We start from the raw sequence: 18,100 nt of genomic DNA, 5'->3' as shown, positions 1-18,100 counted from the left end.
AGGTAACGGCCAATCACAGCTCACCTGTTTTCTGGGTTCGGATGGTCGTTACCCGTTTCCTCAACACACGTGATGTCATCTTCAGTCGACAGCAAGTGGCAACATTTGTTTTTTTAAGTTATTCATTGTTCATGAAAATTAAAGTTATCACATTAAAATATCTTCCTACTGATAAAATTGGCTCAATGAGTCCGGTATGCCTTTTACTAAAAAGTAATTTGGAAACATGTTTTTCTCTTCCATAACTGGCGAATAAGTAAACCTGACGGAGTACTAAAACTTTTGTTCACTACTGCCGTGTGTGTGTGTGTGTGTGTGTGTGTGTGTGTGTGTGTGTGTGGCTAGTGCAGGTAATTGTCCACGGAGGCGAAGGCGCAGGAGCCGCTGCCCGTTCGCGCCATGATGGCGAGGCACTGGGCGGCCTGGCCCACCGCTTGGGCCAGGGGGGGCTGCTTGGGCAGGTTGTGCGTCTCTGGGGAGGCAACGAGAAGACACAAGCGGCAGATGTCAATCAAAGGCAGGCCCCGCCCCCGGAGGAATTGGCCTCGGCGACGCCCTCTTACCGAGTATTGCACTGTTGAGGGTGGAGCACACGGGCTCCCTCTGGATGGCGTCCAGCTGGTAGCCCACCGGGCTGCTCCAGGGGTCCGAGTAGGCCAACAGGCTGAAGGCGTCCTGCGGCGCCGCGCGCACACACACAACACAACACATTTTTGGACGTCTTGCGGATGAAAGACGAAGGCAGGCAAAAGGCACAGGCAAGAATCCATCCATCAAATATTTCGGTTCATTTTTCGCACCCTGAAAAACGTCCAGATTGGAATGTTGCGCGGCTCCCGTGGACCACCATTACGGTTGCTACAGTGTAAAAAAATTAATAAATAATCAATATGGAATCGATTGTCCTTTTCAAGCCCAATATCGGTTTATAAAACCATAAATCGATAATTTTAATCTAATTTCTTCAGATAAATTCTGAAGAAAACAGAATTTTAAAGGCCGATTTTTTTTGCATCTTACTGTTTTCTTGAAAGTTACTGTTCACATAAATTTAAAAGTATTTTCTTAAATTCATGAAATATCTGATTTATTGCACTTTACTTTATGTTTGTATTTACAATTATGAAATTAGAATTATGAAAATGTTTTCACCTCATCCTTGCTGATGATGTCAATGTTTGTGACCTGCACTTAAGTGATTATAAAACGCTACTTTCATTAATAAATGAAATCATTCGACCAGTTACTGCGTCCGTTGTCCACAAAATTGACTTTATCATGTCCTTGACATTTAAAAGGAATTGATGTTCCACAATTAATCGATTTCAGATTGAATTGAAAAATGTAAATCGAATCGAACTGAAATCAAATTGATTAAGGAAATTACAATCGATAGCCAGCCCTATTTATGATGTGTACAAATAACAGATGGCCTGGCACAGGTCAACCGTGTCCAATTAGTTTTCAGGGTGGTTCTGTTTGTTTTTAAAAATGCGTCGTTTTAGTTTCTTAAAAAAAAAAAGAGCTGTATTACTTGTGCGCAATATTTAAACAACACCGTGGTAAAATGAGAAAAGTATTCCATTTCTTACAGAATGTTGCATTCGGCTCTCAGTTAAATGGAGCCAAAAGTCAAGCATGGAAAATTGCGACGTCATCTGAAGGTGCTTTTCGATTGGCTGCTGCTAGATGACGTTCAAAAAAAGAAGTCAACAAAGACTGGCAGCCATTTTGTAAGCTCAAAGGACTCGACGTCGCACCCCACTTCCTGCCATGACTTTACCAAAGCATTGTTCAAGCCATCCTCCTTGCACGCACTGCAGCACACGTTTCTTCCGTAAGAAACCGCACCAAACCGACACGCATCACTAACACAGCAGCCCAAATCTTTGGTTGAGCCGCACCCGCAACCTCCCAGACATCGACAACGGCTTCATCATGCGAGTAGCAAACACAATAGGCCAGGATAGCGCCCCCCCCCACTATATCAACACATTACCACTCTTCCCTGGGGGGGGCGCAGGTTCAGGAGGGCCCGCTTTGGGAAAAGCCTGATTCCGGCAGCCATAGCCGCCCTAAACAGCAGGCCGGAACCGCTGAGCAATTCAAATCCGCCACCCTGTCATTTGCCACGTGCATGTAAAGCTGTTGTCTTCTTCCAGTAGTCGAGTGAAAAATGAATTTCCTCACGCGAACCAATCAACGTGAAACACTTTCAAACGTCCGTATTCCGGTTTAATATCAAAACATATCAACTAGGGGTGTGCTAAATAATAATAATAATAATAATAGATTCTCATAAGAATCGCAATTCCTATTTAGTACGATTCAGAATTAATTTTTAAATGTCCCCAAATCGACTTTATTTAAATTATTTTACACTGTCTTCCCTTTGTTTGTGGGTGTGTGCCGTTATTGGGAGCGCTGTTCATGTTGTACCCGATTTGGCCACTTAGGGGCAGTGTGGTTCTACGCGTTCTGATACACTGTTAAGTTGTAGCCACATTAGAGAGTAGAAGGAAAAAGTCACGATCAAGTTATTCCAATAAAAGTTGTTTTTTTTGCAGCGTGGAGCCGTTCTTTTGAGTGATAAAAGTGCCGCGAGTAGAGCTCTAATTAGCGTTAGCGAGTCAGACTGGAGTAGATCATTACAATTCCTTGCACATCTATAAACTGAAGCAAAAATCAATGTTAATCACATCATTTTGAACCAAAATTCGCCCTTAATCAAAAATCGATTCTGAATCGAATCGCAGGCCCAAAAATCGGAATCGAATCGTGAGAGATTCAAAGATTGCTACCCCTAATATCTACTTAAAATCACATTTAAAATCATCCCCAAAGACTAAAAGGAAGGTTGTTTTCGCTATAGTTAGTTTTGTTAACATAAAATGTAGTTTCAGTTTTTTATTAAAGCATTTTTGTTTTTTATTTCGGTAACGAAATTGTTTTTGGAATTTTAGCTTGAGTTTTATCGCTAGTTCTGTTAACTAAAATAACCTTGTTTCCATTTATATGAATTATTTTGTATTTAATTTTTTTTAATCCGTTTATTTTTTAACTTGTATTTGTTTATTTATCATTTTGTCAGTTGTGGTCCTTCATGTCCTCCCACCTTGAGCATCTTCTTGTTGGCGGAGTTCTTCCCGCACTCTCTCCGGAGATGCTCGCTCATGCTCTGCAGCTCTCGTCCGAAGTGGATCATCCTCTCGATGGCCGCCTGGCTGCCGCCGCACAGCTGACGCTTGGCCTGAGCGGACTCCACCTCTGCGCGCGGACGCAGATGTTACACGCACGTACGCGCACGCACACAAAAACGTACGCACGTACCCATGTCGGCGTCGCAGTCGTCCGGCTCGTTGACGTGTTTGGAGGAACCGTTCAGGAAGCCGTTGGAGGACGACTCCGTCACGCCGTTGGTGAAGTGCTCCACCTCCATGTCCACGTCGCTGATGCGTGCACGCACAAGCAACGCATCAGGAAGTCACAAACACACACAAAGTGAACGTTAAGCGTTGCCCACCTGGTTGCGGTCGTCTGGCTGCGGGTCCCGTTCAAGCTGACGTCGGACCCCAGTGGGCAAGGCTTATGACTGTGAGGGGCAGAGCCATGGCTCTTATTGGATGTCACGCCGTTACAGCAGTTGCTGTCCACACCTGCAACCACAGGGAGGCGCCCTTTTTAAAACGCCTTCTCAATAGACCAATCAAATCACTTCTTTCCAACGTGCGCTCATAGGACAAATCATTAGGCACACCATCGTCACAAGAGATGATGTACTTTTTAGGGTCTTTCTGTATTTTTTGCTATCATTCCCCCCACACACACAAAGTGCAAAAGGCAAAGCTTTCTGGTGAAACGTATTTCTGCAAATTTCATGTAGAAACATCGCATCTTCACATTTTCACTATCTTGACTTTGGGATTTTGCACCGCCCTCCTCACTCCAAAACGGTCCCATCCTGTCAAAGTAAGGAAGCCGGCGGGCGGGGCGAAGGTACCTGTAAGGCATGACTGCGAGCTGCCGGCTTTGTGGGCGGGGCTGGCAAAGGGCCGGGGGGAGCCGGGGTAACTGTCCTGAGATTTGGGGCTGCGACCCCCCAGACAGCGCACCTCGCTGTCCGTCCCGTTCACCATCTCGATGAACTGTCGCACCCTGAACACGCGGCAAGACACAAGGCACGGGATGGTGAAATCGTCGGTGTAACACTTTTTAATGAAATGAAAACGTGCTAAGCATACTGCCACCTAGGGCTGCTTGATTACGGGAAAACATAATAATCATGATTATTTTGGCAATAATTGAAAACACGATTTTTCGGTACAAAACAAGAAAATGTTTAAGCATTTACCAATATTAAGACCTATTTTAAAAAAAAAATAGAAACACTATAATTATGCAAGTTCATTTTGGACCAAACTGAATTTATAATTAATATATATTTATGATAATATTCATCTATTTAAGTTGGCAAAAACTTGAAGTTGGAGTGCAGCATTTGCACTTTGCAGTAGGACGATCATGTATTTTTTTGGGGGGGGGTACAAAACAAAAAACATTTTAACCGTAAAAAACAAATAAAAAATATTAAGAAAAATGAAATTCTTTGAAACACTATAATTAACTTTTATTTTTATTTGAAACAACTAATTGCTTTTCCCCCAATTAATCCACATTTATATTTATTTATTTTTTACTCAAAAGTACCTCTGCAGACCTTCGTTGTGCATTAGCAACAAACAGTTTCCCCGTAGCCCACTAGATGGCGAGCTCTCTGACTTTCAAAATGTCTGCCTTCTTGGCTTCACTGAAAAGGATTTTCTAGGCATCAATTTCATGGAAGCGTCACTAACAGTCTCCTTTATTTTGAAGCCAATAACGCATACGATGACTCGGGAGAATATCGAGATAGAGTATATGCCAATTTGTATAACAATGTATGCAAATATAGTTAGTGTTCATACCATATTCAGTCTTCAGCGTTTTTAGCACACTGGGCCAATGTTACAAATCTGCAACATCCCACAATGCATTGTATATGAAGGTTTCGCAAAAAAAATTATTATATATGATAATTTGCCCCAAATACCAGATCTTTCCTGTTAATAAAGTTTGATTTGAGCCTGAGAGGGTTAACATGTAAAAAAGGTGCAAATGTATGAATTTAAAAATCTCAAAAATTAGTATTCATCTTTTTTTTTTAAATTATGCAGATTTTGTAATTGTGGAGTGTAAGAATTGAAATTGTAATTTAATTTGGATTAATTGCACAGCCCTACTGTCGCATTCTATGACGGCAACTTGAGTGGCGCAAATGCCGGCGGTCGCATACGCAGCGCATCGTAAGCGTGTCGATGTGCAGTACTTGAGCATGAAGAGCAGGTCCGGGTTCCTCTCCAGGAGGTTTGGGTAGAGCTGCTGGGTGGTCTCAATGGCCTCGCCCATCCTGCCGGACAGCACCAGCTTCTGGATCTCTGCAAACCACCCACAACTTTAGACTGAGTAGGAAGGGCTGCGGCCAGCTAAGATTTTTGGAATCCATTAATGGCGTAACTGCGTAAAACGGATTTTGCATTATGAGACAACAATACCTATTGCAAAATGTGAAAGTATCTTTTTTTGGCCACTTGAGGTCTCCATCCTCACGTTTTATAGAGTAGTCTGTGACTTTGAATGTGTGCGGCTTTAAAAGGCGGGGCCTAGTCTGGTGAGTGCCGTGGGAGCCGGTGAATGAGTTGGCAGTTTTGAACTCGAGATGCGTGAGGGATTGCCACCGCAGCGGGGGGCGGACTCACTCTGTCGGTTCTTGATGGAGGCCAGCTCCTCGTGCACGGCCTGGTCGGTGGTCTTGGCGAAGGCTTCGGCGGTGGCGCAGTAGCTGTGGTGTACCAGGTAGGACGCCACCATCCTGCGGAGAAAACGGGAGATCATGAAAAAAGGGATGTGGCTGTCAGTGCCGGCCCGCAGCGTCACACGCCAGCTCCAGTCAAGAATTAACTACGGTCAACCGCAGCTACACCTCCAATTTTCAGGCAAGCTCTCCTGTGGCTCCCTGAAAAAAAATTATATACAGTTGCATATATGCATTTTTTTTTTTTTTTTACATTTCTTAATTTTTCGATGACATTTTCTTAAAAAATAAAATATAATAATAAAAAATGAATAATTAAATATTCAAAAAATATCTGTGTCCAAATTTTTAAATCGTCAAAAAGAGACAAAAGGAAGATGAAAGTTTTCTAAATTACCTAAAAGAAGTGACTGTAATATCCCCAAAATAGAAGAAAAGCAGATTAAATGTCCATGAAATTGTAGAGAATAATTTTTTTAACTGAAAAACTATTTAAAAAAAAATATTTTTTTTACACATTCTTATATTTTCGATAAATTATTCATCTGAATTAATTTAGATAAAAAAAATGAATAATTAAATATTCAAAAAATATCAGTGTCCAAATTTTTAAGTCATCAGAAAGATGAAAAGTTGATGAAAAAGTTCTTAAAAGTACTTAAAAATGTCCAAAAAGTGACTACAAAATGTCCAAAAAGGAAGAGGAAAAGCAGAAAATTAAATAATACAACCCCCCCGAAAAACTATAAAATGCACAAAAACAGCAAGAAGAAATCCCCCAAATGACCATAACATGTACTCATAATTGCCAAAAATGTTCGAAAATTGCTATTAAATAAAAGGCAGAAACAAAGTCAGATATAAAATGCCCAGAAAAGGAAAAAGAGAGGCAGAAATTGACCATAAAATGTTCAGAAAATTGCCAAAAGTGTCAGAAAGTCTAAACATTTCGATTCATTTGGCCTAAAATGGAGAAGAAAGGCATCCGACCTCTGCATCAGCCCATCTGTGGTGTTTCGTATTATACGAGATGATTTAGGTTGGTTGAGCAATTAGTGTGTAAATATAAAATGTTAAATTGTCAATTGTGTTGTCAGTTTTACAACAAACTTCAACTGGGCATGACAAACATTGCAAGACAGAGATTCTTCCTTAAGTGATGTGAGTCAATGTCATCATTTTTTGGACAACTAGAACAGAAGTTAAAGAATACTTTTATTAAAAAAAAAAAGAAGAAGTGCATTTTAGTAAAGTAAGGTGTTTAAAGTCCCGACTTCAAATTGAAGACAAAAACACGGCGAGGCGGCATCGGCAGCTTGCCAACTTCCTACTTTTAATCCGGCACGGCGACCAGGCTAAAGAACAGCAGGCCCAACAAATGCAGATTAAATCCAGGCAGGACAAGTAATCATAGCGGCACAAAGAGATAATCCCATCAGGGCATGGCAGGAGGCGGTCGTCGCACACTCGCACGATGCAAAAGCGGCAAAAGTGTGCTTGAGTGCTGCGCGGACATCTCTGACGAGTCCGCATGAAGATACGTTTCTTGTAAAGCGCTGCCTTGCGATTGGACTGACCAGACTTGCCAGTTTTCCAAGACACGAGCTGCTGTTGGGACAAGTTTTTTGCTTTGGCTTGCGGGCAAATCACTTTGCAACAAGCAGTCGTCGGTCGGATAGAAATTGAGAACGACGACTTCAAAAGAGGCTTCAAGCACTTTCTTGACGTGTCCGAGTTGACTCTAAAACTACCAGAAAAACAGACAAGCTCCGATATTTGAATGGTAAATATTAAGAAATGCCAAAGATCCGGCTCAGGGGTCACCAAGTTTTTTGAAGCTGAGGGCTACTTCCTGGCTACTGATGAGTGTGAAAGGTTACCACAAGTTTGATACATTATTAATATGGCTGGAAAGAAAATCGGCTAAGCTGATCACAACAATTGGTTTAAACAAAAATGTCATAAGTGACAACCCTAGTTTTTAATAATTCATGTTTTTTTGTTTGTTTGACGTTGACCATGATGATGATTTTTCACAATTGGGAAAGAATATGCAGCACTTTATTTCTATAACGTTTTAGCATTGCTTACATTGAATATTTTCTCACAAAAAAATAAAATCCTTGTATTTGGGGGCGGAATTTCTGGGGGTTTTTTCTCCCTGTTTTTCTGAAATATAGGCTTGGGCTGCTCATTTAATCAAAATTCAATTACAATTTCAATGATTACACTCCACAATTACAAAATTGGCATAATCGTAAACCAAATTAAAAGATTATTAATAGTAATTTTGAGTTGTTTAACTGTATACATTTGCACTTTTTTTTTGTAACTTCAAAACAATTAATTTAATAAAAAGTAATCATCTTAATATTTTTCCCTTTAAATTTTTTTTTTTGTTTGTTTTGCACTAAAAAAGTTTTTAAAAAATTCAAAAAACAGACAAAAATGTTCCATAAACGGAAAGGAAAGCCGGCGGGACGTCAGGCTAATAAAGTACTGGAGGGAACTCAAATGGTCATGGGTTAAAAAACAACAACAACATAATTGTCTCTCTGTAGCTTTGCCATCCTTACTTCTGGATCATGGACTGCCACTCGCCCTCGCGCTCGCCGATGGGGAAGCGGTCGATCTGCGCTTGGATCTTGGTCCTCCACTCGCGCATGTAGTCCTCGATGTCGAAGGCGAAGGGGTACTGGCCAAAGTTGGCATCCACCACCTCGCCTGGCGTCTGAAGGCCCACCGTCGGGTACAAGTTGGGCTGCGGGAGCAAAGGCGGCGAGCAACACAAAACGTCTCAATAAAACGGACACTTTACAGTGTGGAAACTACGCAAGCCACTTTGTTTTATGCATGCATTTGGTATGTGTATGATATGTGAGAAAAAAAGACAAAAAATAAAAACTAAACTTTAGATGCTACACAATGTATATAATATTATCGTGTATTTAGAACTGCAACGTATCGATACTGTGACATCTTTATTTCCCTCCAGGGACTAATACAGCAGCGTGTCCAAAATTAGCTGTTGTTACTTAATACAGAGTGTCTTCTAACATTGCCATGTAGAGCCGTCTGGATTGAAGAGTAAACACGTCGTGTCAGTGGTCCATTAAGAAGGAAAATAATCCTAACAATAAGAAAGCGCTTCACTTTTTTCAGATTTTGTTACGCTACAACCATTTTGAGAAATTGATGAAATTATTATATATTTTTTTCACCCAAAGTTGAACACACAACTACAATGACAACATGAATGTTTTTTTTTTTTTTTAAATATACGTATGTAGGTATATTTTGAAAAATGTAAAGAAGAAAAAAAAGTAAGTGGAATGTTGCTTTCTGGATGCATTTTAAAAATAGTTGTTGTGACTTTATCCAGACGGTCTTCAAACATGGCCAAGTTCAGCTGCTCATACGTAAACATTTACAGAGTCACGATGAGCTTCCTGATGCGTTTGGAAGAGGAGGCAAGCGAAGGCGAGTACTTACTGGAAGATCTGTGAAGGCAATCCCTGCAGAGCAATAAAAAGAGTCAGCTTGAAAAGCAACATATTTAACAAAACAAAACCAAAAAAACTTCCTGCTGACCGAGGCTGTGTCCGTTCTTTGTGTAGAAGCAGGTGTTGTTGATGAGGTTGACGCAGCAGCCAATCACATCGCCCGTCGTGAAGGTGGGCCCGTATGGCTGCCCGGTGCCGGACGAGCAGAAGGAGTGGCCGTCATCGCCGTGGTAACCGTAAGAGTGCTTATCCCAACCTGGTCAAAGCGCGTCGGGCCGGAGCACAAAAGGATTCGTTACAAATAATTTGAATTTAAACTCATTCACTGCCATAAATTCATTTGCACCATTTCTATTAGTTTAACTTCTTTTTTTATTTTTTATTTTTGTTAACAAGAATGTGAAAAGCTGGAAAAAAAAATGTTATTGTACATTTAAAAAATAATAATAATCATGAGTTAACTAGTGTAAAGTCATGCAATTAATTACAATTAAAATTTGTAATCACCTGATGCCCCTAATTTTTTATTTAAATTTAAATTAATTTTTAAAAGCAAATTAGCGTACCTGGAAGCATGTCTGGCCGCAGCCCACGCTGACACTCAGCACAGAAATGTGCTCATTTATTGCACGCTTGGACTTGAAAAAGTTGCGAGACGCGGAAGAGAATGACTGCGGTCGTCTTGTACTATTGTTCGTTTAAAAAGGGATTTTCCACTTGCTGCCGATGATGACGTCACCTGCGCTGAGGAAGTCTCTAACGACCAATCATGGCTCAGTTTGCTGAGCAAACTCGGAAAACAGCTGAGCCATGATTATTTTTCACCTACTTCCTCAGCACAGGTGATGTCATTGGCAGTCAACAGTAAGTGGATTTTTTTTTTTTAAAGGTATTAATTGTACATTAAAAATAATGAAAAGAACAAATGAAAATGGCTCAATGAGTAACGCATCCCTTTAATATATGGTAAAATCCTGTGAAGAACACACACCTGTGTTTTCTGCATTTAGTCATGTGACATTCACAAACTGAGCCGTGATTGGTCATTACCTGAGCAACTGTAATACACTTTTCAGGTGACGGCATTTGACAAAATGGCCGCCCCTTGAGATGGGGATAAAACAGGTCTTTTTTTTTTTTTGCTGCTTAACTCATATTCCACAAACACCAAATTAATCAGAAGTAGGGATAGACCGATTATCACCCGGGCTGATTATCGGTGCCAATATTTGTCATTTTGACAAATATCAGCAACGGCCTTTTTACGAATTTGAAGGCTGACGAAGCGCCGAATGCTTACAAACGTCAGTATGTGCACTTGTTGCAAAGAATTTTTGAACATGGCCATTGGAAACAAATGTTGCTTCTCACGCCTAAATGCCGCTTTGATTTGTAGAATTGCTGTTCATCTTTATGCGACTGGAATGATGAGTTCACCGTTTCACACTGCACTGAGCAGAACCAGTTAGTGATGTTTCAAAGTAGGTTAGGAATTTCACGGAAGCACAACATTCCCGCGTGTGGGCTTCCCACGATTACGTAAGCACACGCGTGTCGCGCACGTCTCACTCACACGAGAGATGTACCAAGACGACTTGCGTGCCAGAATTCCACAGCTGGGAGCTCAAGCGGATGTTTATTGTCGCGCTTGGGAGTACGTGGGCTGTTTGTACGCGCGGCTCCCCATGCTAAAGCTAAGCTAACGGGCCGCGGCGTCAGTCGGCGCCATTAGCGTTGCGTTCCAACAGACACAAATCAAGCGCTTGGGTGTGGTCGTTTGTCGTGTCGTCTTACCAGGCAGACGGTTCATGTTGACTCCCTGAGCAGAGAGGCCGATGCCCATGTACCTGACAGCGCACGCACAAAAACACACAAAAACACACAAACACACACACACACACACACAAAAACAGTTCACATTTTAAACCATTGAAAAGGACAACTAGTAAGAACGTTTTTTCTTTTCATTTCTTTTTTAATCAGGCAAAGTGTCTGATTGCACATCTAATAAATACATTGTGTGGTATTTTTAATGACCCTGAAGATTGGAAAATTTGCATTTGCCTCCTGTCACTTTCTAAAATTTGGATTTAAACAAACTATCATTTAGAAATGTTACATTTTTGTATGGTAAATTATGATCCCAACTTTTTTTTATATGACCCAACCATTTTCCCAAAAAAAAAAAAAAAAGAAGAATATTTTGGAACACTCCACAGGTGCCACGGTCCTCAGTTGCATCATTCAGATCTGCTGTAAATTCACTCTTTTTTTTTTTCATTTTAATTTTGCATTAATGTGTACTACAAAAGCATTTTTTCCTGGATTACTGTTTATTACCAGTGATTGGTGTTTATTTGGTACTTCATATCCGTACAGTGATTAAAAAAAGGGGGGGGGGATTAATATATGACTATGTTACCAGTTTGGTCATTGTTTTGCAATGCAAGATGTTTGGAAAAGTCTTATTTGGATTCAACAGAAGATAATTCTATATAAAGTCAGATAAAGTCTTTTTCATGAACAATTACTGTTGATATGCTGAAATCAGAGGATTTGGACAATTTTAGATAAAATACAAAAAATGGCTCCAAACGATTACTCGATTGCTCAAATAAAAATTGATTACTTGTCGATTAATCGGTTACATTTTGACAGCTCTAAATCAATAAATTAAAAGGTCCGTATCACGCTATTTTAAGCCCTTCCACTGTTAACTATAGGCATTTGGGTCTATGGAGTGGAGCAGAGGATCATGCTGTTGTTCTACCGGGCTGCATTGGAAAGTATCATCAGATACGGCATTGCGGCCTGGTACGGCAACCCGACTGTGCAGTCGAGGTCACAGATTGCCGGTCTGGTGCGGACTGCCATGAAGATCATGGGGGTCGGGAATCATCCTTCCCTACAGATGCTTTATGAGCGGTCCGTCACCAGACTGGCACAGAAAATTGTTACTGACCCGACTCACATTCTGCATCATGAGTTCCAGCTACTGCCTTCCGGCAGGAGATTCAGGGCCCCCAGAACCAGGCTGAACCGCTACAAGAACTCATTCCTGCCGACATCCATCAAACTGCTTAATAACCGGCATTAACTAAGTGGTGCAATATATATATATATATATATATATATATATATATATATATATATATATATATATATATATATATATATATATATATATATATATATATATATATATATATATATATGAGTGTGTGTGTATTATTTATTTTTTATATATTTATTTTAATTATCTCTTTCTATTCTGTTGTTTTTTTCCTTACTGTAAACTGCAGCTGGAAGGAGTCCAGGAAAAAGTTCCCTACGGGGAAAATAAAAGTATATCGTATCGTATTATCGTATATATATATATATGATTTTACTGGCTATTTTACTAACCCAGAAGTAAAGAAGACGCCCGCCCGGTTCAGTAAAACCCCGCCTCTCCCCGTGTGGCTGCCGCGGTGAGAGCAGCCAACCGCTGCCCTACAAACGCATCTCCTTTAAATGTGGACATTGGATGGATGTTCAATTCTTCAATAAACTTTTGAAACAAAACAGCTTTTTTGCCTCTCACGACGGCAAGAAATCGTAATAAGCTGGGCGTGGGACAGGAACCGGGGGACCTTCTGCTTTCTTACCCCATTCGATATTATACTTTCATTGGCGCAAAATTTGTACTTGTAGTTTACACCAGCGTCAGTCGCAGCACGTGTGGAACCTTTCCGGGAATTGAAGACGGTCAATTGTCAGCGCACTTTGGCATTTCAAACGTGAAGGAAAAATGTATTTTTCATCAAAGTGGGATATGAATTTATGAATTAACTTGGACAGAATGTTTACTGATAAAGTTGCTCACTATCCTCCGAGCATGGAGGTCTCAAAGAAAGGGGGCGTGTGCTTAGTCCGCAAAGGCGATGCGGGGGCGGGTCCTCAACTGATGGCGTCACCGATTGGGTACCCGCTTGTTTTCTCGGGTTAGGATTGGCTGGAGCTTGGAGAGCAGAATGACACCAATTTGGCATTTTAACATGGATAAAAAATGCTTCAAAAATGGTGTTTTCCATGAACAGAATAGTTTAGATACTTTCAACTTAAAATGGTACAAATCCTCAGAATTTCATCCTTTTAAGAGTATTCTCAGATTTCTGTAGTCCTCCTTGAAAGCAGACAAATTATCTTTGCGTTGAATCGAAAAAAACAACATTTGGACTATGGATATAACCAGTAAGTGCATCAGAATTTATATTTCTGCCCAGTCAATGACATCGACAAAAATAATCAACAGATTAATAGTTTTTTTTTAAATAAAGGTTGTGTGCAGCTCTAACATATTTGCTAATTTTACACTAAAAAAATGTTTTATGCTAAAAGCTAATCATGGTATTTCATGTATATGAGAGGAGCAATGAATAATCGACAACCAATTGATTATCAAATCAATCTAGTGCTGTCACTATGTAGTATTTTTAGAATTGATTCATCCATCAATTATTCAATCGATTCATCGTTTTAATTTTGCATTCAAGTGTATTACAAAAGCATTTTTTCACTTATCACTGTTTATTAACCATGATGTTTATTGGCTACTTCATATCCGTATAGTGATTTAAAAAAAAAGGGGGGGGGGGGGATTGATGTTGTACTAATGTTACTCCAATAAGAAGCTTCAGTACAACAAAATAAAGACATTTAAAAAAAATGAAGTTGCCTGAGATGGGCAAAACAGCTAGATTTGTATGATCAGATTTTAGTTCGAATTTTGATTTGATTTTGAGAGTTACAATACAATACAGTACATTTTTTGGGAATTATTTCACATTCGGATTGTCAAAATGAAGGTGCTCAAAATGAGAACCCCTGTCAGCCCGTCTACATGCAATTTTGCAAAGCTAATAAGCACAACATTCCAATAGCGCGTTCCATTTGTCGTCTTTGTACGCTAGCGTGTAACGTCACGAGCGCGGCGTTGAGACAACAAAGCGCGCGTCGTCTTCCGTTTCGTCTTACCCGTCTCGGCCTTTGCTGATGATCTTGACCTCAAAGTAGTAGACGCCGCACGCCGCCGGGATGGGATGCGTGGCCCTCACAGACGCCGCGTCTTTTGGGGTCTTGCCGTGCCCTTGCGGAAGGAAACGCATACAAACCGTGAGACAACACGCACATTTCAAAGGCAGATCTTTATGTATTTTCCCCGTTGCTATCATGCAGATCATCGGTCACTCCATTTCTGAGGGACGTTTTTTTTTTTTTACGAATTTCATTTGCAGTAATTTGATGAATTTGAGTCATTTTAAAGTAGTCATTTGAAGTGGCAGAGTAAGTCCCCAACTAAGTTCCAGTTGGCTAAATATTCTGTTCCCAAGACTGCCAAGATTAGTCACGACCATGTCGACGATCAAAATCGGTGACAAAGAATGTATTAGTCGACAAGTCGTTGATGTTTTTGTTTGTTTTCTCCCTCCCTCCCTGTTTGAAACCATGCAATTTTACATGCGCAGTAGTGCTAATCCGGGTCCTGTCGCGTGTGTGTGATTTACAGATGACGTCACACACGTGATGCAGCATATTTGTCTCAGTATCTCTGAAAAGTGAAGCGAAAAAAATAAACTAACTACTAGGGTTGTGAATTGCCTCGTACCCGGCGATTCAATTCGTATCACGATTCATAGGTCACGATTGGATACCGATTAATCCCGATACGAATCTATAAATTGATTATTGCGATTTTTTTAAACTCAAATTTAGAAAATACTAATCAGTAAACTTGTACATTGTAAGATTTGTATGAAAATGTATTTATCAGAAAATTCCGGCTTCTAACGGAGCCACTGCATTTAACAAACAGGCTGCAGTCTGGTTCATGTTTGAACAGCACTGAAATAAAATATGAAGGCTTAATGTTCCATTAATTTAACATTCTTCCTTGCTTAATGTGTGAATCCTAACCCAAAGTAAGACATTTTGTTGAATATTCCCATAAAAAAAATGATGTTTAAAAATCGATTCGGCAGCATATCGAATCGATTCGAGAATTGCGCGCTGTAATATCGCGTTAAATTGCCGAATCGATTTTTTCTAACACTCCTACTAACTACTATATGATGACAGAGCTAAACTAAGACAAAATATATGATATAATATACATTTTGTAAGATCTCATTTATTGCCCTAGCTTGAAGAACAACAGAATTGTTGTGAGAATGTCACACACATGACGGGGAAATGGCCCTTATAGCACTTTTTTTTTTTTTAATTAAACATGTCCTTCCTAATCTTTAAGGATTAGATTAGAACAGATCAGATTAGATTGATAGATCAATTTATTACAGCACTTTTGAATTATGCATGCTAGTGAAGCAAAACAAAACGTTTTGGATAAAGATGACATCAAAAAAAACTAAATAAAAAATAGTTTTGTACTTTTCTTTAGCATATAAGAAAAATTCAGAAAATGCTGCTGCTACAAGCAAGTGGAATGTTTATCCTCTTAATTGTCTTGATTATTGATTAGTGCACACCTTAAAGAATTCAAGCTGCAAACTAATGATTAGGGATGTTCAATACACATCTTTTCAGACCGATACTAGTACGAGTACTGTCTGACACCACTTTTGCTATGTAAAATGTACTTCAAAATACAATGACAGAGGATTTTAAAGAAAGACCGAAAAAGATCCCAAATGTAGCATTTTTTTCTACTCATGTCAAATTTCTAGTTCCTGACCATAAATCAGTCACGAGAGGGCTGCCGCCAGTACTGATACCTTGAAATAAGGCTAGGTATCGGCCTGACAACGATACCCGGTATCGGTACTCTCACCCATCCCTACTAATGATGGTTATAAGAGCGAGCGGCTGCTTGCTGGTGCGATATGCCGCAATTTACTTACGATCTGATGAGTTGACTAATGGCGACTATTGTTGGTGATTAGTCGACTATCAAAACGATCATTTGTGGGAGCACAGAAAAACATATGCCTGTGAATGTTGTTTGTTTAGAATGCGATGCCCATTAGTTTTCACCATGAAAAGTTTAAAATGATGCACCAGTTCTACTTCTAATGGATTTTTGGCAGACAAAAAATACTGATTAATTTTACATATATATAACAGGTTCAGATAATGGGTGAATGGCTAATGTATACAATTAAAGATACAAGGTTATCTAATTGTATATTGTGTAATAATGAAACCATTGTCACTTGTGTAGAACTGCTGTAAACGATACAATACATAAATGTAAAAACAATCGGCAACCATTGGCAATTTGGCCGATGTTTTTGGGCCATCATCGGTGGGCCCCAATTGTGACATATCGAAGGCTCTATGGAGGGACAAAGTCGAGATACAAAGATATGTAAATTAGATTTTTTTTTTTTTAAAGAGATTTACAGTGTCAATGGTTAGATCTGCATAACAGATGTGACAAAAGGCCCGATTAAACGACACACTGACATCAACACGTATGTTTGACCTTCCTTTCTTCAAGAAGCTTCTCGAAAACGTTTCTGTGTTCTTTTTGGGGACATTTTGACTGCATTTCCTGCCACAGTTAGCCGCTGGTGCTACACAATTAGCCAAACAAGGGGAAGAAGAAGGAAAAAAACGTCTCACAGAAAGATTGACGGTTAGTTGGATTATTTCCTCCCGATGTTCAACTGCTGATTGGAGTGTTTGTAGTTTTGTTTTTTTTCCTGCGGATTCCGAGCTAAGCAGCTAGCGGGTGTCAGTGAAAAGAGATCAGCAAGATGTCCTCTCGAGCTAAACTAGCCTAGCCACTTTGTTTTTAGCCTCCTCGCCTGGACGGCCATCTGCCTTTCATCATCCCGAGCAGGGCTCCCGTCAGCCAGCCGCCAGCCAGCCAGCGGTCCGTCCAGGCAGCCTGTCCGCCCGCCCGCCCCCCGGACACACGTCGTCCGCGAGCGTGTCGTTACCTTTATAGTGCACGCGGAGGTTGTTCTGCGACAGCCCGATGTAGCTGAACTTGTCCTTGGGGCTCCAGGAGCGAGGCAGCGGCGTCTCGCTCTCGTTGACGGCGGGGTAGAGACGTCGCAGGCGCTGGCTGAGCTCCTTCTCCTGCTCGTTGAGCGTCGAGTCTCCGTGGACGACCACCGACATGAGGAAGCCGCAGCCGGTCGGCGGCTGCCCCGACATGCTCGCTGCCGCGCTCGACAAACCCAAGCCGCCGGTGTCCGTCAGTGTCAAGTGGAGGCGGACGCGGCCAAGGAAGCTAAAAGCGGGCTAAAAGCGCGCTAACGGGCTAAAGTGGCCCACAAGCAGCCGCGGCTGCTCTTTAGCCGAGCGGCTAGCGCGCTTAGCTCGGCCGCCTTCGCCGAATCCGCAAAGCGACCGCTGCGAAGAGCTCAGGCGGACATGGGCCGACCCGAAGACAGACGAGACGGGAACACGGTGTCGTCTGTCTTGGACTGGCCTGTCACGCTGGTGGGGAGGCGAAAAGCGGTCACGAAAGAGCAAAATAGCCGAAGGCTCCGTCGAGGTAGGCGAGCAGAAAACTCTCAAATAATGAGCTCGCGCAGCACAGATCTTTTGTTTGTTGTCGGAGCACGATCCGCGCTTGTGATTGGCCGACGGAGCGTGAGTCTCGCTCGTGATTGGTTGACGGACACTCCGCTCACTTCCGGGGTTGGCAAGCGAGGTAAACACAGGAGTCAAAACACACACACAAACTAACTCCCTCGTCATCATCTGAGTCGTCACTTATCGTCATGTTCTTCCT

At 41.1% G+C, this 18,100-nt stretch overlaps 1 protein-coding gene across 1 annotated transcript in view; it reads right to left on the bottom strand.

The window, feature by feature from the left end:
* The window catches only part of ranbp9 (RAN binding protein 9), an 18,566-nt gene extending 627 nt beyond the window's left edge, over positions 1-17,939 (bottom strand). Inside the window, exons 1-14 of the mRNA XM_077556392.1 lie at positions 17,298-17,939; positions 14,371-14,482; positions 11,149-11,201; positions 9,443-9,610; positions 9,344-9,366; positions 8,428-8,612; positions 5,796-5,908; positions 5,366-5,474; positions 4,001-4,155; positions 3,524-3,656; positions 3,331-3,449; positions 3,116-3,267; positions 564-675; positions 1-472 (exon numbers count right to left, since the gene is read on the bottom strand). The exon at positions 1-472 is cut by the window's left edge and continues 627 nt beyond it. Coding sequence (XP_077412518.1) covers positions 342-472; positions 564-675; positions 3,116-3,267; positions 3,331-3,449; positions 3,524-3,656; positions 4,001-4,155; positions 5,366-5,474; positions 5,796-5,908; positions 8,428-8,612; positions 9,344-9,366; positions 9,443-9,610; positions 11,149-11,201; positions 14,371-14,482; positions 17,298-17,517 — 1,785 coding nt within the window. The 5' untranslated portion in view covers positions 17,518-17,939 and the 3' untranslated portion in view covers positions 1-341. The remainder of the gene's footprint in view (positions 473-563; positions 676-3,115; positions 3,268-3,330; positions 3,450-3,523; positions 3,657-4,000; positions 4,156-5,365; positions 5,475-5,795; positions 5,909-8,427; positions 8,613-9,343; positions 9,367-9,442; positions 9,611-11,148; positions 11,202-14,370; positions 14,483-17,297) is intronic.
* Positions 17,940-18,100: the final 161 nt, after the last annotated feature.

The sequence above is a fragment of the Vanacampus margaritifer genome, chromosome 2 (assembly GCF_051991255.1).
Source record: "Vanacampus margaritifer isolate UIUO_Vmar chromosome 2, RoL_Vmar_1.0, whole genome shotgun sequence".
Classification (NCBI taxonomy): Eukaryota; Metazoa; Chordata; class Actinopteri; order Syngnathiformes; family Syngnathidae; genus Vanacampus; species Vanacampus margaritifer.
This window is presented reverse-complemented; position numbering and strand designations above follow the sequence as displayed.